Source organism: Mauremys reevesii, linkage group 3, assembly GCF_016161935.1.
Source record: "Mauremys reevesii isolate NIE-2019 linkage group 3, ASM1616193v1, whole genome shotgun sequence".
Lineage (NCBI taxonomy): Eukaryota > Metazoa > Chordata > Testudines > Geoemydidae > Mauremys > Mauremys reevesii.
This window is the reverse complement of record NC_052625.1, coordinates 154,548,577-154,571,967: the sequence shown is the minus strand read 5'-3', so window position 1 is coordinate 154,571,967 and position 23,391 is coordinate 154,548,577. Positions and strand designations below refer to the sequence as shown.

General features: G+C 43.5%; 1 protein-coding gene across 4 annotated transcripts in view; it reads left to right on the top strand.

Annotated features, from left to right (window-relative positions):
- FAM135A (family with sequence similarity 135 member A) overlaps nt 1-23,391 on the top strand; it is a 158,497-nt gene that overhangs the window by 31,748 nt on the left and 103,358 nt on the right. For all 4 annotated transcript variants that reach the window (XR_005595899.1, XM_039529293.1, XM_039529296.1 and 1 more), the window contains exons 2-3: nt 7,352-7,434; nt 10,934-11,056. Coding sequence is in view for 3 of the 4 variants with exons in the window: in XM_039529293.1 (XP_039385227.1) it covers nt 10,980-11,056 (77 nt within the window). In the remaining variant the exon portion in view is untranslated. The remainder of the gene's footprint in view (nt 1-7,351; nt 7,435-10,933; nt 11,057-23,391) is intronic.

The following is a 23,391-nucleotide window of genomic DNA, read 5'->3' as shown; positions in this document are numbered from 1 at the left end:
CTCAGCAGAAATCTGATTTGATCAAATTAATAACAAAAAATGAAGATGCTATGGAAACACCATAACTGATACCAAATAAAGGTCATAGGTTGAGTCTGTAACAGGATAAAAAGGCTGTGTGTCTAATGAAATGTAAGTCTGCGTTCGTTCCTTTTTTCTCATAGCATTTAAAACCAAACACCTAAATGTGTGTGCAGAGAATGTTGTGTTAAAGTTCCTTCCATCTAAATGGTGAAAAATTGCAGAAGACAGAACAGTACACACAGATAACTAATATCTCCTAACTGAGCCAGTCACTTTTTAGAATATGAAATATCATCTCTGTATGTGTACATACAGAAGACAGAATTAACAATTTTGTCAGTTTTTAAAAGGCCTGTGTTCATATACAAACAGCTTAGAATCAATTGGGCATGTTTTTAGCACATTTATATTAGGTGGTGAAAAAGTAAATAAGCCTCTGATCCAGCTCTCACATCTCTTCATGTGTTCCCTCGCACCTGCATGAAGCCTCAGTGGAATCACTGGTGCTGGCTTCCATCTTTCCCCGGGAGTGCTCAACCCCGCTCAGCACCCTGTCTCACCCCCACTTTACCCCTTTCCCCAAACCCCCACCCTGCCTCTTCCTGCCCCTGCTCTGCTCGAGGCCCCGCCCCCACTCCACCCCTTCCCCAAGGCTCATCCCCACCTCATCTCTTCCTGCCCCCGCTCTGCCTCTTTCCGCCCGGTTCTGTTCCCTCCTCCAAGTGCACCTCATCCCTGCTCCTCCCCTCCCCTCCCCAGTGCCTCCTGCATGCCGTGGAATAGCTGATCGCAGCAGGAGGGAGGGAGGGGAGGAGTTGATTGGCAGGGCCACCGGCAGGCAGGAGGCACTGGTGAGCTGGATGCCAGTGGGTGCTAAGAACCCGCTAATTTTTTTCCGTGGTTGCTCCAGCCCAAGCTGCTCCACACAAGCACACGCATCCACCCCCAGATCTGATTGCAGGACTGGGACCTAAATTGGTAGAAGTGTACCAGTATCTTGGCAGATGCTAAAGAGAGTGGCTTAACTAATTAGATTGGAAACATCAATGTGCGTTTGTGCTGTACTTCCAAAACTGTAAGACTTTCATTTTGGATAATTTATGCCTTTTTATGTTTGAGGAATAACTACTTACAAAGTGAATCACATAGCCTGTGTGTTCTGTGTTTCAGTTAATAAAAATGATTTTTTTTTCCAGTGGATGTGCTTGGGTTGGGGAAAATTGCAACAACTCTGCTTAATTTTTCCGATTTATGAAATCAGTAGCAGAAGTTTAAACACTTTGTTTTGCACTCTAAGACTACTCCCCTTGTGCATGTATGAAACTGAGGTACATTCCAAGGACATAGATAGGACCAGTTAAATAGAAGAATGCTATCTAAGACCTTTTTCAATGTCAGTTTTTCATGTCAATCATGTCAAATTATTTTTTGTAAATGTCAGTCAGCAGCTTCACTTTACAATATGCATAATTCTTAACTGTTTATAGCATGAAAAAAGTGTAGTGTTCCTTTAGCAAGTCTGAATTTTTCTGGCATTGTAATTCATTGTTTAGCCTGAATGGGGCATCATCATAAAATCATAGGATCATAGAATATCAGGGTTGGAAGGGACCTCAGGAGGTCATCTAGTCCAATCCCCAACTAAATCATCCCAGCCAGGGCTTTATCAAGCCTGACCTTGAAATCATCTAAAGAAGGAGATTCCACCACCTCCCTAGGTAACCCATTCCAGTGCTTCACCACCCTCGGAGTGAAAAAGGTTCTCCTAATATCCAACCTAAACCTCCCTCACTGCAACTTGAGACCATTACTCCTTGCTCTATCATTTGCTACCACTGAGAACAGTCTAGATCCATCCTCTTTGGAACCCCCTTTCAGGTAGTTGAAAGTAGCTATCAAATCCCCCCTCATTCTTCTCTTCTGCAGACTAAATAATCCCAGTTCCCTCAACCTCTCCTCATAAATCAAATGCATCAGCCCCCTAATCATTTTTGTTGCCCTCCGCTGGACTCTTTCCAATTTTTCAACGTCCTTCTTGTAGTGTGGGGCCCAAAACTGGATCAAAGGCCTGGTCTACACTACGCGTTTATACCGAATTTAGCAGCATTAAACCGATTTAACCCTGCGCCCGTCCACACAACAAAGCGCTTTATATCGATCTAAAGGGCTCTTAAAACCGATTTCTGTACTCCTCCCTGACGAGGGGAGTAGCGCTGAAATCGGTATTGCCATGTCGGATTAGGGTTAGTGTGGCCGCAATTCGACGGTATTGGCCTCCGGGTGGTATCCCACAGTGCACCATTGTGACTGCTCTGGAAAGCAATCTGAACTCGGATGCACTGGCCAGGTAGACAGGAAAAGCCCTGCAAACTTTTGAATTTCATTTCCTGCTTGCCCAGCGTGGAGCGCTGATCAGCACAGGTGGCCATGCAGTCCCAAATCCAAAAAGAGCTCCAGCATGGACTGTATGGGAGATACTGTTTCTGATCGCTGTATGAGGAGACAAATCTGTTCTATCGGAGCTCCGTTCCAGAAGACGAAATGCCAAAGCATTTGAAAAAATCTCCAGGCTATGATAGACAGAGGCCACAGCAGGGACTCAACACAGTGCTGTGTGACAACCGTAATGGAAAGCCAACGAATCAAATGGACGCTCATGGAGGGAGGGAGGGGGGACTGAGGACTCAAGCTATCCCACAGTTCCTGCAGTCTCCAAAAAGCATTTGCATTCTTGGCTGAGCTCCCAATGCCTGAAGGGTCAAAAACATTGTCGCCAATGGTTCAGGGAATATGTTGTCAATTTACTCCTCCTCCCCACCCCCAAAGAAAAGGGAAAAAAATCGTTTCTCACCTTTTTTCAATGTCACCGTATGTCTACTGGATGCTCCTGGTAGACGGGGTGCTGCAGCGCTAAACAGCAGCATCCTCTCCCCTCCCTTCCCCGGTGGCAGACAGTACGGTACAAAATGACTGATAGCCGTCCTCGTTGTCATTCTGTGAGTGCTCCTGGCTGGCCTCAGTGAGGTTGGCCAGGGGCGCCTGGGAAAAAATGGGAATGACTCCCGGTCATTCCCTTCTTTAAGCTTTGTGTCCTGGAGATTCAGTCCTGGCAGATGATGCAATAGGGCTGGTAACCGTCCTCATCATAGCAGCTGGAGGCTGAGCTCCTCTCCCCCTCCCTCTTTCATGTCTAATGGAGATTCTGGACTATCATAGCAGCAGGAGGCTGTGCTCCTCTCCTCCGCAACCCTTTAATGAGTAATGGAGATGTCCTGCCTGGAATATCATAGCAGCTGGAGGCTGCCTCCATCTCATTTTATCTCACTAAAAAGTCAGTGTTTCTTCTTCCTGCATTCTTTATTACTTCATCACACAAATGGGGGGATAACTGCCACGGTAGCCCAGGAGGGAAGCAACGGGTGGGGTTGTTGCAGGGGCACTCCCTAGAATGGCATGCAGCTCATCATTTCTGTGGGATATCTAGGGCTCTGACCCAGAGCGGCTGTGCTCTCTGGTTCTCTAGAAGACTTGCCCCATATTCTAGGCAGGACTGACTCTATTTTAAGACAAAATATAAAGAAGGGAATGACCTGGGAAGTCATTCCTATTTTTGTCCATGCGCCCCCAGCCGACCTCAGCGAGGCCAGCCAGGAGCATCCATGACAGCAGCAGATGGTACAATATGACTGGTAACCGTCATCGCCAATTTCCAAAGCAACAGACGGTGCAATAGGGCTGGTAACCGTCTCTGCTACCTTGCAAAGGCAAATGAATGCTGCTTTGTAGCACTGCAGTACGGCGTCTGTCAGCAGCATCCAGTACACATACGGTGACAGTGAAAAAAGGCTAAGCGGGCTCAATGGTTACCATGCTATGGCGTCTGCCAGGGCAATCCAGAGAAAAAGAGCGCGAAATGATTGTCAGCCGTTGCTTTCACGGAGGAAGGATTGAGTGACGACATTTACCCAGAATCACCCGCGATACTGTTTTTGCTCCATCATGCATTGTGATCTCAACCCAGAATTCCAATGGGCGGGGGAGACTGCGGGAACTATGGGATAGCTACGGGATAGCTACCCACAGTGCAACGCTCCGGAAATTGACGCTAGCCTCGGTACATGGACGCACACCGCCGAATTAATGTGCTTAGTGTGGCTGCATGCACTCGACTTTATACAATCTGTTTTACAAAACCGGTTTATGTAAAATCGGAATAATCCCGTAGTGTAGACATACCCAAAGTTGGTTTAAAATAATTGACAGACCTTGCTGTATTTTAAAGATCATCTTACACTCTTCCAAAAATGTTGAGAGAATGTGCTTATAGAATATGTCCATAGTTATATATAATATAAAAGGAACTGTGGGGTTCCATATTTAGTGTCTTTAAATGCTTCCATTCTGTTTAATCAATTAACTAGTAAAAAGATGGCATGGTTGAGAGTTTGGGTCTTTAATTTAATTGCACTGCCCTGTAAATTTGCCCTGAAAATAAAATGAGATTGTTTCTAACTGTCTTATACTCAGTAAAAAATAAAATTCTGCCATTTGATCTTAGCCAAAGGTTGTGGTGATAAGAGGACCAGAATGTAAACCTTTTTTGAGTTATTATAGCTCTGCAGGGTTATCAGGAGTAAACCATAGTAAAAACTTATCAATAAAATAGATTTGACTCTAAGTACACACAGATAACCAATATCTCCTAACTGAACCAGTCACTTCTTAGAATATGAAATATCATCTTTGTGTGTGTGTATGTACACACACACACACACACACGTTAGATTGAGTGCTTGTTAAATTCGTAGTTAGCTGCGATTATAAAGTGCGAACACTGGTTAGAGATCAGCCCCCTCTAATATCCAAGCTGTCACAAACTTGTCATAAAAATCTCAGAATGAGGGTCATAAAAACCAATAAAGTAGGATGATTGAAATGATGAGGGTTTTTTAGCCTCTGTAAAACTCTAATGCATCATTTTTGTATTATTGCTCATTATTATGTAATCATAGAGCCTAGAATCCCTCATCATGGACTAGGATCCCATTGTGTTAGGTGCTGTACAAACACAGAACAAAAAGACTGCACCCTCACCGAAGATCTTACAATCTAAACAGGGCTTTTTATAGGGGGTGCTGAGATACATTGAACCAAACTGTAAACTCTGTGTATCATGGAAACCACTTGAACCACTAGCACCTCTAGTTCCAGCACCTGTTAATCTAAATATAAGAAAAGATGATGGTGGATGAGGAATAAAAGGAAACAGTGAGACAGTATTTGTCCTCATGATAGGCAGGGGTATCAGTTCATCAGTGGCTTAACTGTTGTCAAGTTTTGCATAGCATCATGAGTGTTTTGAAGGGGATAATGAAGCTTTGCAGATGTTTACAGGGAGCTCCTCCCATGTGTGAGGGGCAGCATGGGGAAAAAGCCCAAAGATGCTTGTTTGAGAATTTAGCAAGTGGGCTACAGTCTGGCATCATAGGCTCATCTGAGGTAGGAGTTGACATCTTGATAGTAAATGAGAGATGGTAGGTAGGATGGGGATTGGCTGTGAAGGGCCTTGAAAGAGAAGTTTAGTAGCTTGTATTTGATGTTATAGAGAAGGGGGAGCCAATGGGGGAGATGCAAAGAGAGGGGTGACATGGTCAAATCAACAGACTAGAAAAAAGATCCATTCTAAATGGACGTGCCGGGTCCAGGTTGTGCCATCCTTTTCTCTGGCTTTGACAAATGCAGTAATCAAAATGTGAGATGATGAGTTCTGGATGAGAGTTTTAGCTATGTGGGTGGATAGGAAAGGCAGTATCTCAGCCTTGGCTTACACCTAAAACGTAGGTCAACCTTGCTATGTTGCTCAGAGGTGTGAAAAATTCACCCCCCTGAGAGATGTAGTTAAGCTGACCTATGCTTGATGTAGAGACTGTTAGGTCAATGGAAGAATTCTCTGTTCTTGGTCCCCCTCTCTTCTCCCTCTACACCTTATCTCCCTTTGCACCTTATGCAACCACAATGGAAGAATTCTTCCATTGACCTAGCTACTGCCTCCTGAGGGGGTGGCTACCACAGTGACAGAAAACCCCCTTCCATTGCTGTAATAAGCGTACTTTGCAGTACTACACCGTGTAGCTCTGTTTTAGCCATATTTAATTTGAGTTGATGGCTAGATGTCAATGAGGCATGTCAGACAGGCTGAGATTTTAGTTATGGCACATGAAGATAGTTCTGGAGTAGTGAGGTAGATCTGTGAGTTGTCAGCATGTAGTTGGTAATTGAATTTGTGTTTGCATAAGGTGCAAAGGGAGATAAGGTGTAGAGGGAGAAGAGAAGGGGACCAGTAACTGAGGCCTGTAGAACTCCACCTAAAAAGTTGGAGGACTGTCCTCCACAAGACTCACTGATGGAGCAGTAAGAGACATAGGAGAACCATGAGATAACAAACTTGTGTAATTTACTGTCTTCTATCCTCCCTTACTCGTTTTACAGCAGTATTTCTGCTGTTCAGTCTCTTCTCACTGTGTTTTAGTGGCTGTGATGATCAGCTGCTTCCTCAAAATTTAAATTGTGACTGAATCTGTAAGATTTTAGGACTAAAAATGTCAACTACTCAACTTGAGTTTTTTCCAAGTTCAGTTATCCCACTTCAGATCTTAAACCCTTTTTAACAACGAGTGTGGGGAAATATATATTACACACGCTGTAAGCAAAAGACGTGAAATCCTGGCCCTATTGATGTCAGTGAGGGTTTTGCCAGTGACATTAGTGGGAGCAGGCTTTAACCTAAGGATTTTTTGACAAAATCCTTGGGATTAAAAGGCACTGCATTAAGACTGACTCAACAAGAATAATGCCCATTTTGAGAAATTGCATGTATATTTTTTATACTGTACTTTTATTTCTTGATTTTTTTGTTATCTCTGAAGCTAAGGCAACAACAGTTTAAATTTTACAGCTGTACAACCCTACAGACGTAAGTTTGGGCACTATTTCTCTGCAGTTGTGAGAGATACAGAAGGGAAATCTGTTTGAACCATCTTTAATAAAAAGAAGTAGAGTTCAGTGCATTGAAATATGTCTGAATCCTGTTCTCTGCCTGCCTGAAATCCAAAGCAGACTGGGAAAATCAAAGTCTTTGACAGTACTTTCATTCGTTTAAAAGCCTGGATTGTTCATGAATATGGTGGAGATAGAATTATTTTTCACTTTCACATTTTGAAGGTAATAAATTAACAAACACATGAGGAAAAGTTAGGAAAAATAGTGGATGTTGATCTATATGTGCTTACATTAAGAGGTACAATTAATTATTATTTATTTATTTTAGTGCAAACATGTTTTTGATAGCAGTAATGGAGAATTGGAAGACTGATTATTTCACATATTAAAACGGATTGTTTACCAGTAGAGGTAAGAACAAAGTTTTTTTTTCTTCTAATAGTTTATTGACCCTCTTTTGTCACCTGACATCCATGCAATTCCTACTACAGGCAGTGAGAATTAAAGGTGTAAATGAAAGCAGAATTTTGGCCCTAAGCATAGCATAGAATAGAATGATTGTAACTGACATCTGACTCACTAATTGTAGTTTAATGTAAGGATTTCCATTCTTAATGCTTAATTCTATTGGATTTCAAAATGATCTTCAGATTTTACCTATGTAAAAGAACTAGACACACTACAGTAGAACTTAAAGAGTTTTGAACTCCAGAGTTGTGAACTGACTGGTCAACCACACACCTGATTTGGAACCAGAAGTATGCAATAAGTCAGCAACAGTCAAAAACCAAATGCAGTACAGTACTGTGTTAAATGTAAACTGTTAAAAAAAGAAAAAGGAAAGTTTTTAATAAAAAAAGATATGAGAAGGTAAGGAAACTGTTTTTGTGCTTGTTTCATTTAACTTAAGATGGTTAAAAACAGAATTTTTCTTCTGCATAGTAAGGTTTCAAAGCTGTATTAAGTCAATGTTCAATTGTAAACTTTGGAAAGAACAACCATAACGTTTTGTTCAGAGTTATGAATATTTCAGAGTTATGAACAACCTCCATTCCTGATATCTTCGTAACTCTGAGGTTCTACTGTACTTTGTATTAGCTACTGTACTTTTACTAAAACCTTGCATTAGTTCTGGTCTTTGCATTATGATACACTTCGCTTTCATTATGAGGTCTGCTGTAGTGTATGTGTGACATTTATATAACTGCATTGACTCCTGTTGTGTGCAATGTGGTGGTGTAGCTTGGGATATTAGAGAGACACATTGGATGAGGTTGTGATGGGTTGGATCACAGAGACCCCCCCTGGGGACTGCCATCTGATGTGCTGAGACTACCTCTGAGCCAGTTTTCCCTGCCAGCTTGAAACTACAGTACCCTGTCTTGTTGAGCCAGACATGCTAGCCTGCTGCAAACACTGACCCAGGTCTCAACCATGTCCCCCAAAAACTGCAGACTTAACTGAAGACAGCTTAATAAGTGCTCCTGTCTCTAGCACCCAGACACCCAGCTCCCAATAGGATCCAAACCCCAAATAAATCCGTTTTACTCTGTATAAAGCTTATACAGGGTAAACTCATAGATTGTCTGCCTTCTATAACACCGATAGAGAGAGATGCACAGCTGTTTACTCCCCCAGGAATTAATTACTTACTCTGGGTTAATTAATAAGCAAAAAGTGATTTTATTAAGTATAAAAAGTAGGATTTAAGTGGTTCCAAGTAATAACAGACAGTACAAAGTAAGTTACCAAGCAAAATAAAACAAAAAGACACAAGTCTAAGCCTAATACAGTGAGAAACTGGTTACAGATGAAACCTCAATAAAGGTAATAATTGGAGATATACCAATCTCCTAGAACTAGAAGGGACCTTGAAAGGTCATCGAGTCCAGCCCCCTGCCTTCACTAGCAGGACCAATTTTTGCCCCAGATCCCTAAGTGGCCCCCTCAAAGATTGAACTCACAACCCTGGGTTTTGCAGGCTAATGCTCAAACCACTGAGCTATCCCTTCCCCCTCACCCTCAGAGATGTTCCAATAAGCTTCTTTCACACACTAGACTCCTTTCTAGTCTGGGCCCAATCCTTTCCCTGGTACAGTTCTTGTTCCAGCTCAGGTGGTAGCTAGGGGATTTCTCATGACTGCACCCCTTTTGTTCTGTTCCACCCCCTTATATATCTTTGGCACAAGACAGGAATCTTTATCTCTTTGGGTCCCCACCCTTCCTTCTAAATGGAAAAGCACCAGGTTTAAGATGGATTCCAATACCAGGTGACATGGTCACATGTCCTGTGAGACCCCCAAGCCTTCATTCTTCCTGGCCTGACTCACAGGAAGGCTTGCAAGTAAACAGAACCATCTACAGTCAATTGTCCTAGTTGATGGGAGCCATGAAGATTCTAAACCACCATTAATGACCCACACTTTGCATAACTACAATAGGACCTCAGAGTTATATTTTATATTCCAAATTTCATATACAAGAATGATACATTCATACAAGTAGGATGAACACACTCAGCAGATTATAAGCTTTGTAATGATACCTTACAAGAGACCTTTTGCATGAAGCATATTCCAGTTACATTATATTCACACTCATTAGCATGTTTTCATAAAATCATATGGAGTGCAATATCATAGAGGTAATATATCTTTTATTGGACCAGCTTCTTTTGGTGGTAGAAGCAAGCTTTTGGGCCACACAGGTGTGAAGAAGAGCTCTGTGTGGCTCGAACCATTGTCTCTCTCCAGCAGAAGTTGGCCCAATAAAAGATATATTACCTCACCCACCTTGTCTCTTGACTCCTGTTACTCATGCATAGCTGGTTTTCCACAAAGCAATTTACTATTTCTTAGGCAGGAGATGAGTGTTGAGTTAAAGAAACACTGCTTTCTGGATGCTAATCACCTTTCTTAAGACCCAATATGGACTAACCTTATCTGATTATTTTCATATTACTGCTACTTGTTGAATTTTCTTAATTAAGAGGCAATATTTTGCTACTGTTGAAAGCGGTGGAAATTTAGTTATTGATTTCAGTGTTATCATGTTTTGGCCATGTGCAAAGAAACACTTTTAAAATTCTGTTTTATTCTTTTTACTCAGCTTTTTTGGTGCTACAACATATGTAACAAACAGAAATCATAGATATGAACAAACATTGTTGGAGAAGAAACTCAACCCTACACAATCTGTAACTGATTTGTAACTTTTAAAACTGTACAGTAGGAAGAATGTTGAAATTCAAGACACTGTTCTTGCTTGCACTGACATGATTTAAACTGAAGTGGAACATAGTGATTCAGTCTGTTTTTAAAACTGATAACCATCATAAAAAGTGAATTAAGCAAAGGAATGTCAAAATAGTGTTCTATGTGGTTAGGATTAAATGGGGTCCTAGCAATATTCTTCATTTTATTTTTGTGGCTGAAAATGAATGTGAAGACTTCTTATAAAAGAAATATAAAATCATTTTTTTAAAGGGCTAGATAGTGGTTTTGCCAGAAGCCCTGTGTATGGGATGGCATGAAAGTGCACTGGACCTTGGAGCAGTGCAGGGAAAGCATGGTGCCTTAGAGAAGCAAGACTCCCTTCCCTCACATTGCTTCGGGGGTAGTAATTTGCTACTGGCCAACACCTATATTTAAATTACTAACCCCCCATCCCACATGCTGGCTCAGCTGCACTAACCAAGTATGTTTTGGAGTGGAGATGTGGAGCTGAATCAAGGAGTGGCAGTAGGAACTGCTGGCATGCAACATCTGCTTACCCCTATTGCACTCAAACTCAAAGAGAGGTAGTGTTGAAGCTTATACGCAGCCCATGCCACATACTGGTCCTGAAAAGAAAAAAAGTGTCTTTTCGCCTCTGACTACAAAAAAATGTTTTTTTCTCTGTTTGTTTCCAGTAACTAAGGTGCAGACAACAATTTTGGCTTATGCGTCTACATAAAAATGAGTGAAGTACAGGCTATGGTAGAATTCTCCGTGGAGCTCCACAAATTCTACAATGTGGATTTGTTTCAAAGAGGGTAGGTACTGCATTCTTCCAAAATGAAGAGGAAATTGTACTGTAGTGGATGGCTGTTACTGAAAAATCTTAATGTTTAAGTTCTGTTAGTATACTTATTCTTTTAAGGTATGTGGCTATATAAGCATTGTAAACAAAGTTCAATAGATATGTCTGTCTTTGCCATAGTGACATTTCATGTTTTATTACTAGTTTTGTATGGTGACTTGAAAATTAAATGTTTACTGCTTATTAGAAGTAGCTGCCCTTCCCCAGTATTATTATTACTGGGGAAGGGCAGCTACTTTCTTGGGGTTTACATAAAGGTTCAAAAATCTTAGGCATAGAACTTCAGCTAATATCAAATACTTATAGTCTGATTGGAGAGGGGTGAAAGGACTACAGATTCTAAATGTGAATTAAGCTCTTGTCCAGGCCCTTGCCCTCTCCCACCTTAACTACTGTAATCTCACTGTTTTAAACTAATGCAGCCTTGTCTTCTCAAGTCCATTTAAAATGTTGCTGCCAAAATCATCTTCCTAGCTTATTGTGGCAATGGCATATCCTACGTGAGCTCCTCCACTGGGTCGCCTGTTTATCTAGTCTTTCATCTCATTGCATCATGCCTCAACACAGACATCTCTCTTGCCGGCTTGTCCATTTCTTCCATTAGCACCTGCATAGGTTCTTCTACTCCATCAGGCCCTGAGAAAATCACAGATTGGTTTAAAAAAAATTACAGCAGTGTCATGGGTAAATGTTCCAATTTCACAGGATATGCACAGCCCCCAGGCCCTTTACCTACCCAGCAGGAGGTGGAAGGCCCTCTCCCTCCCCAGCGGGGAGGTGGAAGTGGGTATTCTGCTTCTGCCTGCCTGCTTAGGCTGCAGCTGCTCGTTGGAGGTTAGTGGGCCAGTCCTATTCCAGGAAGAGTGGGCGAATAGGGAGATTTCTCACCCCATGGTGCTGGCTGGTCCAACCCAGCCTGACCCGGGGTAGGGATTAAAGCCCAGTTTGCTCTGAGCTCAGCTCCAGCCCAGACGACTGCTGCTGCTTCCTGTCCAGCCAGTAGGGAGAAGGGGGTGGTGCTGACCACGCAGTGACTAGGAGTCCCAGCCCAGCGAGCCCCACAGCAGACCCCTCTGGCCTAGGGGAGACACCACAATGCAGGCTGGCAAGTAGCTGCTGAGACTGGGATCCATCACCTCCCTGATCATTGTGTGTGTCTAAGTTCCATGAGTGCTTTTAAAAAGTGTGTGTGTGTGTGTGTGTGTAAAATACAGCTTTTTTTATTTAATATAGTAAAACGTTCTTGTAGGAACCATTACAAAATATCCAGTATCCTGTGGGTGCTCCATTTCAGGTGTGTGTGCGCCCTGTGCTTTAATCAGAGATTTTTGGTAGCGATGCCTATTTGGTCCATGCATGTTACCCACACATTCTGCTGCCCCATGCCAAGGCTATTTGGAGCTGTGCAGGTGAACTGCTCTCAGTTCCTTTTCAATTGCCTTTGTCCTGAGATGGAGTCTGCAACATGTATCTGTTCTCCTTTTAGGATTTAGATAGTTTATAATTACTTACCTCTTAGTGTTTCGGTTGTTTTTTCTGTTTTCCTCTAAAAATAAAATCTTTTTATTCTTAGATGTAGTTAGATAGTAGTTTAGAACTGCCCTTTCTTGGGGTTGTCTCTTTTGTTGTTTTTTCTCAGGAATGCCAGGTTCTCAGTACTCCTAATGCCCCACAAGATCTCGGTCATCAGAAACCACTAGAGATGTAGGCTGTACTGTGTCAGTGAATACTTCTGTAGTACTGAAGTCCTCATCAACATCTTCCGCTAAAGAGAAGGAGGGAGGTGTAAATCTCCAAGAAGATCTTGGTCACCAGCACACATCAGGGCTACAGAGACCTCAGGTCCCAAGGGGAGTTCAGTGTAGGCTCTGAGTGATGCAGGTACTGCAAAAGCAAAGAAGAGAACTCAGTCTAAGACCGACTTTTGGTATCTGGATCCTGACTGGCAGAGACATGGGTGTCCCAGAACAGCACTCGGTACCGATATCAAGGAAGTCAACTGTACCAAAGACCACTAGACCCCATATAATACTGAGGGAGTCAGAGCCGATGCACTTACAGGCCAAGTGCTCAGTGCTTGCTACATCAGTACCGAAGCCATCCTCCATAGGCTCTGTCCCGGACCAGTCTTTGTTACAGTCGGTACCACGAGAGTTTAGGTACCCTAAACACTAGATAATCTCTTCAGAGCCAGAGTCCACCATATTAACGAGTTTTGGGGGTTTGTCAGCGTCAAGACCATCTCAATCACTGATCACTGTATCACATAGGGAACCAGGCTTGCCCTAATCTACTTTGCAAATTGAACAGCTCCCCTCCGTGACCCCCGGAGAATGTGTAAGCAGACTCTTCAGATTCTCAGGTCGTGATGTAGAACACATCCCTCCTACATTGATGTTTTACAAGAGAATAGACCTCAAATGATACCCTCCTGGCAGAAACACAGATAGATGCCTCCATCTATGCCTTTTGGCCTCCCTCAGTGGCCTTGCTGGAATCTGTGGGTGTTCTAACACCAGCAATTCGTGATGAGGTCTTCACATTGTTGGAGGAAACAGAAAAGAAGGCATTATCTTCAACCTTCTTTGTCACCACCCATGCCAGAGGAAGAGACCTGTGAGGAGAAAGATGCAAGGGCAGATAAGGAGGTGACACCTCTTACAAATATTTCCTCTTCTTACCTGATGTATCATGCCTCCACCACCTTCTGTGGCAGATGACTTCAGACAGTTTCAGGAAATGATAAAGCAAATTGCTGACACACTTCAGATTCCCTTGGTGGATGTTCAGGAGTCCCACCACACACTTCGTCATGGATGAGAATTGCTATTCCAGTGAATGAAGCTCTTTTGGAGCCCACTAAAGCAGTTTGGGAAACTCTGGCTACAATACTGTCTACCTGCAAGAGAGTGGATGAAAAGTATTAGGTTCCTGCCAGGCAATCGGCGTTTCTATTCTCTCACTGAGCTCTGAACTTCCTAGCAGTAGAGGCTGTTAATGAAAGGGGCAGGCAACATAGCTCTAAGTCCACCCCATACAGCAAGGACTATAAGAAGCTCTATTTTATTGTATTTTTTTGCCTCAAATCCTACATTTCAGCCACATTTGAGTTCAGAATAATAAACCCTCAGGTGCTCATGGCCAAATATGACTACATAAATTACAACAGATTTAGTTTCTTTATTGAACATCCGCCATAGAAACACTGTGATCAGTTTAAAGCCACTGTTCAGGAGGGATAACCTCTAGCAAAAACATTGCTCCAAGCCTCCCTAGATGCGGCAGATGCAGCACAGTCTATATCCAATTCGGTGGTCATGAGAAGAACGTCGTGGCTGCAGATGTTGGGACTTCTGAGAGAGGTTCAAAGTACCATTTGAAGATCTCCCCTTTGACGGTTGCAAGTCCATTGTGGACCCAATTGATTTCTGTTTACATAAAGGACTCAAGAGTCACGCTGAGATCCCTTTGAATCTATGTTCCTGTAAATAGGAGAAGATTTTATAGATTTCAGATGGCATAAAGAGCATGCCCAGCCCTGTATTCAACCTACCGTAGGCTCTCTGAACCCCTGGCCAAGAGACCAAGGTACTCAACAACATCCTTCCAGCCATCCAGGTCCTTCAGGCAACAATTACGATGGCTTGGTTGAGTGTCTCTAACCATCCAGTCGATGGGACTTTATAGCTGCAACATTCTAACCCACTCTCCTCATTTTGGATGCTGCTTCATCCCCTTTTTAAGGATGCATGGGAGCGTATAACCTCAGACAAATGGGTTTTGGAAGCCATAACCTCTGGTTACACTATACATTTCAAGGCTCTCTCTCCTACCCATCCCTGTCTTTCTTCAGGGACTCCTCTCACAGTCAGTTACTAGAACAAGAAGTGACCTCACTGTTAAGTTTAGGAGCAACACAGAAGAAGGGGATTCTACTCAAGCTACTTCCTGATACCCATAAAGAAGGGGGAATGGAGACCAGTTTTAGAACTCAGGCTGCTAAACAGACACATAAACTTAAAACAGCAAAAATTCAGGATGATGACCCTGGCAGCAATAATTCCATCATTACAGCTAGGAGATTGGGTCACAAGTCTTAACCTACAAGATGCATATTTTCATTTTGCTATACACACAGGAGGTTTCTTTGTTTCCAAATCAACAACGAACACTGCTAATACAGGGTGCTTTCTTTTGGACTATGTTTTGTACCAAGGATGTGCTCGAAGATTCCAGCAGTAATTGCTGGCCACCTGTCGTTTGGGCATAATCATTTTCCCGTGTCTAGATGATTAGCTGATAAAGAGCGGATCGTGTTGGGAGGTTTGGAGTCAGTAGAGACCATGTGTTCTCTGTTTCACAGCCTGGGCCTTCAAATCAACCTCAGAAAGTCCATTTTGACTCCACTAAAGTGTCTAGATTTCATAGAAGCTTTCTTGGATGCTTTGATGGTCACAACATAGCTACCATCCAGCAGATTTCTCACACTAGTGAACCATGTCTCCAGGATTCAGGGAAAGTTACAGTAAAAGATTGCCTTCAACTGCTGGGACATATTTGCATGTGTCTTTGTAACTATCCAGCTGATTGCCTAGCATTATGATATAATGGTCCTTCGTACATTTACTAACAAACTGAGGGCTTGTCTACACAGGGACACTCAGAAAAGTTAATCTGAATTAACTAAAAGTGTGAATTTAAAGTGCATTAATTAAGCGGCATTTAATCCCTGTGTGGACACTCTCATTCTGGATTAAACTGGCCTTAATTCTGTTCCTCTACCTCTGCCAGATTCCCACAACTCTAGCCTAGAGGGTAATAAAATTTGAGTGGAGTTCTGTTGGTTTCTTTCTTGGGCTTGACAAGAACCAACAGAACTCCATTGGCCATCACCTTCAGTCCTCAGCTAAAACCTCTCCAACGCATTATCAGTGATCTACAGCCAATCCTGGACAACGATCCCTCACTTTCACAAGCCTTGGGAGGCAGGCCAGTCCTTGCCCACAGACAACCCGCCAACCTTAAGCATATTCTCACCAGCAACCACACACTGCACCATAGTAACTCTAACTCAGGAACCAATCCATGCAACAAACCTCGATGCCAACTCAGCCCACATACTTACACCAGCGACACCATCACAGGACCTAACCAGATCAGCCACAAAAGCACTGGTTCATTCACTTGTACGTCCACCAATGTAATATACGCCATCATGTGCCAGCAATGCCTCTCTGCTATGTACATCGGCCAAACTAGACAATCCCTACGTAAAAGGATAAATGGGCACAAGTCAGATATTAGGAATGGCAATATACAAAAACCTGTAGGAGAACACTTCAACCTCCCTGAACACACAATAGCAGATTTAAAGGTAGCCATCCTGCAACAAAAAAACTTCAGGACCAAACTCCAAAGGGAAACTGCTGAACTTCACTTCATTTGCAAATTTGACACCATCATCTCAGGATTAAACACTGGCTAGCCAACTACAAAAGCAGTTTCTCCTCCCTTGGTGTAAACACCTCAACTGCTAGAAGAGGGCCTCATCCTCCCTGATTGATCTAACTTTGTTATCTCTAGACTGATTCTTGCCTGCATATTTATACCTGCCTCTGGAAATTTCCACCACATGCATCTGACGAAATGGGTATTCACCCATGAAAGCTTATGCTTCAATACTTCTGTTAGTCTATAAGGTGCCACAGGACTCTTTGTCGCTTTTTACAGATCGAGACTAACACGGCTACCCCTCTGATCATACTACATGTCAATAAATTCTAGAAAATGCTCTTTGATAGTCACCATTGCAGGGACATTTTCACTAGGTTCTGTTGTTGTTACAAAATGCACCATTAAAGTCATTTGTTCCATAAGGCTGATGTTAGGTGTGCAGTCTAGAATAACAGAGTAGTATCTTGCTGACTTCAGATCTGCCACAATCTTCTGTTTGACTTTTGTTGCCAGTAAGTGTATGGTCTCATTTTGAGTTGTTTTTCCCAGGTAATGGTGTGTGTACATTTCTTGGGTGGTGACTCTTCTCAGATGCTCCTGGAGTACAGCATAAAACTCAGCCATCAGCTCCACAATTTTAAGGAAGTTTCCATTGTTTGGTACATACAGCTGATCTGAAGTGCCACACAGTGCTAGGTTTTGAGTAGCAAGCATTCTCACAATGGCAATGAGCCTTTTCAGAACATTTTGCCAGTAAAGAGACTCTGATGCAATCTTCTCTTGATGCTGATCATCTAAGGTGTCCTTTAACCTTAGTCTCATCTCAAGCTCTTTCCACCTATGGAATGCTCTCTGGTGATTTGCTGCCTTCTCATGGCATGCCAGATTTCTAGCCAGATTTTTCCTGTCCTTTGTTCCTGTAGAACCCAATGTGGCTGGAACATTAGACTGGAAGAGTTTGCAACAAAAACAGTATGCAGCATTCTGGGTTTTTGAGTACATAAGCCATGGCCCCTCCACTTTGTCACCATTGGGGATTTCACGCCAGTAATGTGTTGGATGGAAATTTCTATTTTCATTGTCTGGGGAACATGAAGTTTTTCACTTGCTGTAGCCCATGCAGTACAAGGAAGTCCCTCAGGCTACTGTTCAAGTGTGTCCACAGTCCTGGATCATCTAGACTTAAGGAACTAAACTCAGCAGCAGCTGTTTCTTGCACCTCCACCACACTCTTCTCTGATCTACACTTTTCTTCAGGAACGTGCATGGTTACATCCATTTGAGATGGGGATATGGATGCTGCAGTAGCTGCCAGGTCACCTGCACTCTGACTAACTGGAAGATCAGGCATCTCCTTGCCACTCACATCCTCACTGGGGCCGGAAAGTTCACCGTGAACATTTCTGTTTGTGCATCTCAGCAGAGCGTCCTTTGCTTTCTTTCTTTTTCCAAATGCTGCCCCAGAGGGGCGTTTTCTTCTTTCACTCATGGCTGCTGTTCTGTGCCAACTATAGTGGCTCTCAAGACTCAATTGAAGGGGACAAATAAGCAGGCTGGTAGCAGGGCCTGAGTGAGGGAAGATATCAATGTCTTAAGGACCTAACTGGCTCCTGCTACTTCAGTGGACTGCCTGTTCTCCTCAAGTGGGTTCAGGGAAGCAGCAGGAAACAGGAAGCTCCCTGAGAAGCTGGTGTTAATCAGTCCAGGCTCATGGGGGTGCTAGAGAGGTACATAAGAGGCTTCCCCTCCTCTCTCTCCCTGCAACTCCTGCTGCTTTCAGTTATTCCCTCTCACCTTTTCTCCTGCCTACCTGTTGTGCCTCTTGTGCCCTCCTTCCTTCAGCACAGCACTCCACCATCTTTGTGAATCTGGAGCAGAGAGAATACATATGCACCAGCAGCAGACCCAGTTTTCTACACTCTGGGTCCTTGTGCCCACCTCTCCCCCCACAGTCTGGCACCTGAGGCAGCTGCCTCAGTTCGCCTCATGGTAAGGCCAGCCCTGGGTAAGCTTTATGTTATAGTCCAATAGCTAAAGAAGAGAGCCTGAGACTACCAAGATTTGGTGTGTCACATCTCATCCTGGCATTTTTAAGCAGGGTTGCCAAATGGAGGTATACTTAAAGTTTGCAGCATTCTGTTGGTCCACCAATAAGTAGCTGAGCTTATCCCAATAACTGACGTGTAGTTGCCCTAACATCTGAGAAGAGTTAATGTGGGGTCATGATTTGGCTGAACTGATTTAAATGTTTTAAGCCCTCACATGGACTGATATGCACAATGACTGAAGAGGAGCTTTTATTCTGCTTGTCTGTAAATCATTTTGTTTTTCATCGTACTTTTTATTGCTGAATTTTACGCAAGGCATTGTCTATTTTTGAAACACACTTTCATAAATAAACAGGATACAAAAATGTCAAGCTGCCCCAGATCTCACACACATTAAATTGTTACAGCCAATGAAAAATCTAGAGCTTCCCAAAATGTCATCTGTTTTGCAAGTTTTAACAATGTAATCAGTATTAAGGGTATGTCCTTTCTGATTCTTTTAAAGATATTAGATCCAACACAGGATGCAAATGGATTCCCTCAAGATAGGAAAGCGAAAATTTAAATTAGAATTCTCTGAACTCTAAAGAGACGGAGGACAATGGGATGGGCGACAAAAACCTTTGCCTCAATATTAAAGTGGCACTGTTAGATTGATTTTTAAATCAAAATTTAGGTCTTGTACAATCTGACAAAAACCTAAAAGTAGCAGAACTGTGGGGGGGTTTGTTTCTCGTTTTTTTAATTCAAGTGAAAAATAGTTTATTATTTGAAGACAACCATCTTTGCAGGATTTCTTACTCTGTGCAAACACCGTCTAGAAGTCCCAAAGGTCAAAGGTTTGGAGCCGGCACACGTTAACAGATGGAACACTTCAAATTGAGCTGGGCAAAATTTTTCAGACAAATGCACTGAAAATGTCAGTTTTAGCCAGTATAAAATTGTTCCTGAATTTGACCCAATTAGTTTTTTCTGGGAAAAACTTTTTCCAGGCCAGTATGCCATCTGTGGGTATGTCTGCACTGTAATAAAAGACCCAGTGGCATGGCTAGGGTCAATTGACTTGTGTTCATGGGACTTAGGGTGTGGGGCTAAAAACTGCAGTGTAGATGTTTGGGCTTGGGCTGGAGCCTGGGCTCTGAGAGTTCACAAATGGGGAGGCTCCAGTCAGAGCTTTAATGTCTACACTGCAATTTTTAGCCTAAGCCCCATGAGCCTGAGTCAGCTGACATGGACTCTGAGACTCCATGCTTTGAGTATTTCATTGTAGTGTAGACAGGTCCTGTGAGTCCTCATCTGTCAGTGTATCTGTCCCTCCCACTTTATAACATTTAGCCCAGTGATTGGGGCTCTTGCCTGGGATGAGAGAGAGCCAGGTTTGATCGTTACTCTGGATCAACTCACATCTGCTCCCATCCCACGTGAGCACCCTGAACACCAGATTATCTGCTGTTCTGGGGTTGGTTACACTCAAGCTCTCCTGTTGAGCTGTTCCATTTTGCATAAATACTTAAAGATTCATTGGGCTAAAGAAAAAGAGAGAAACTGAGGCCAAAAGTGAGGGATAGCTCAGTGGTTTGAGCATTGGCCTGCTAAACCCAGGGTTGTGAGTTCAATCCTTGAGGGGGCCATTTAGGGATCTGGGGCAAAAATCTGTCTGGGGATTGGTCCTGCTTTGAGTAGGGGATTGGATTAGATGACCACCTGAGGTCCCTTCCAACCCTGATATTCTATGATTAAGGTAGTCACCTGTGAGGTATGAGATGTGGATTCATATCTTCTCTCCGTCTAGCTCTAATTTCAACCTTGCTGTGTTAGTGGTACCAGCCAACTGGTAATCTCAGCTGTTGGTTCCTTTTTGCAACTAATAACTGAGGAGCTTTCTTGGGCTGCACCTTTCAGTAGCCATAACCAGGTAACTTTTTGGCTGGATTTCTTTCTTATTCCTAGGATAGTCCTCAGGTTTTTTCAACAGATTTATTTTACTATTCATTTATTTCTTCTGTCAGATTTTTTACATTTGTTAGGAGCGGCTTTTGTTGTCTCTCTTAGCATTACAATCTCTTCCCTGTTGTTTTATATCTCTTATTTGTATCTCTCTTTTTCCTTTACCCCATGAGAAGATACTAGTTTCCTACTTACAGTACCACAAAGAGATGGGATAGGATGCTTTCTTCATATAAAGGAAGGATGCCCTTGTATTCCTTTCCATCAGAATCTCTAGTAGAAAGGTTCCTGGCAAAGCAAAGGAGAGTCAGCATTTATTTTTCCTAATAGCTCCATACTAGCCAAGATGAAGATGGTTCTCAACTTAGTTTCCAAATACCAAAGCCAAAAAAGTCCTCAAACAAAACAGGCATCATCCTGTGATGGTGGCTAACGGAGAGAAAATTACTTGTTTCTTTGACGATATTATAGTGGAACACCAGATCTGCTATAGTTAAGGTTAAGCGTCACTCTGTTTAAAGGTCAACTATTCTAAGTGCTCTAAAAATCTGCATTCTGACTCAGATTGCCTTGAAATTTGCTGTGTCACATGGGAGTAGTGATAGTGCCAGTTTTCCAAATTTGAGTCATTTGAGCAAAGCATTCCCGAGGTACCCTGCATTTTACAAAATCGCCTAGTTTTTCTGAAGGTTTTCTTTGTGCACATCTGGGGTTCCAACAATGGCTATGATCTTCCACAAACTGATCTCAGTTGCTTGGGATTTATGTCATCTAGTGTGCAGCTCCCATTGCCCTTTTGGGGAAGCAATGTTGAAAAAGTTACTCAGTTGGGGACTTCAGGTTGACATGTATCAAACTGTCACACCTAAGGCATTGAAGTGAGCGTGCTTTGTGTTGGGATCAGGAATAGAATGGTGAAACATACCCAGGGCCGTCCTTATCCATATGCAAAGTACACAGCTGCATAGGGCACCGGGAAATTTGGGGCATCAAATTGCCCCAGATTTCCTGGTGCCCTACGCAGCTGCATGCTGCTCTAGCGGCCAGCCCAATTCCACAGATGGCTGAGCTGCCCAGGAAAGCTGCCCCCGCCCCTGCTCCGCCTCTTCCCCATGGCCTCTGCCCCACCCCAGCCCTGCCCCACTCCACCCTTTCCCCAAAGCCCCCGCCCTTGCTCTGCTCCCGTCCCACCTCTTCCTGCTCCCACTCCACCTCTTCCCCTGAGCAGCGTCCCGGGGGACTGTAGCAGGGGTCAGGCGCTGTGCGCCCCGCACTCACCAGGGCACGGGAAGTGGAGCAACCCGGCTCCAGCTCATTCCGCGCCACCGGCTCCCAGCCATGCCGCTGGTGAGTGCTGGGGTGTGGTTCCTCCCCTTCCCTGAAGCCATAGAGCCCGGGGAGCAGAGCAGAGTGGAGTGGGCTGGGGCCAGGTCACTCCACTTCCCAACGCCCTGTGAGTGCGGGGTCGGGCCTGTCCTGCACTCACCGGGTAGCAGGAAGTGGAGCGACCCGGTCCCAACCCACTCCACTCCACCGGCTTGTGGTGGGGGGCAGTTCCTCCCTGCCCCCAAAGCCAGCCCCTCACCCCGTGGAGGCCTGGGGCCAGTCCTCCCACCCCACGTTGGGGCTGCGTAGGGCACCAAAATGTCTACAGATAGCCCTGAACATACCTGACATTGGTCGCAGAACAGCTCAGGGTGACATGCTGTAGCCATTGAACTCCAGCTATACTCATATGTGTTATCTGGAATCTGAGAATAGTTGTGGCCATGTTGCTACTTTGTGTCTGTAGCAAGGGAGTTTTATACTTTTGGGGAATGTGGCTTGCAAAGTACAGTTCTTTTAAAAGGGGCTCTAACTATTTCTGAAAGATAAATAACACATTACACCTCCATTCTACATAGATATGTATGAATGGTTGTTGGGCATGTTGCTATGGAAGTGGGATAGAGGTTTTTCCCTGTTTGAAAACTCCCCTAGAGTAGCATAGTTAGTTGAAAAGACCCTCTAATATTATTTTGAACTATTGCTCTGTATACCATAATGCAGTGTATGGTGCCTTAATGGATATTTCCCATACAAAAGTTTCCAAGTCAAATATGGGTTGATTCACAGAGAATGAAATAGGTCTGCACTGTATTGAGATAGGGTAGAGTCTGTGGAAGTCTATCTGACGTCACAGACTTGGAATAACTCAGGGTGATAATCATTGAACCCTGGTCATACTCATTGACTAAGAATTTGAGTCCTGCTCTTGGTTGGCATTTGAGAATGACTGCTAGGCATAAATGTTATATTTTTTGGTTGGGCACAAGTAGTGCAGCTTTTTCAGCTATTGTTATTATATTTTGTGTGATGTCTTAACATGGGTCATGCAAAAGTTTACTGAAGATAGTGATCCCTGGAAATCAGTTCATGCCCTGAATTCCTTGTGCAGTTTCTACCTCTCCCTCCCAGAATACTTAGGGTATGTATATACTAGAGCACAAAACTGTAAATTCCTGCTTGAAAAGACATACTCGCGTTAGCTCTGATTGAGCTAGTGCGCTGAAAACTGCATGTAGCCACAGCAGCACAAACTTCAGGATGGGCTAGCTGCCCTTTGCCTTGGATCTTGGACGGGATTGTACTTGAGGTGGCTAGTAATTGGGTGGCTCTGGGAGACATGCTGTAGTAATTGAACCTGTATTACAGCCATGCACTGTGCATTTGAGCTCTACCCTTGGCAGCGGAGAATGTGTGTTAGACATATTTTGTGTTCTCTGACTGCAGGGGCTCCTCTTGGAATTTTTGCCCTGAGATAAAAATTTCTGTTTAAGAGTGATATTCTAAAGTGCTC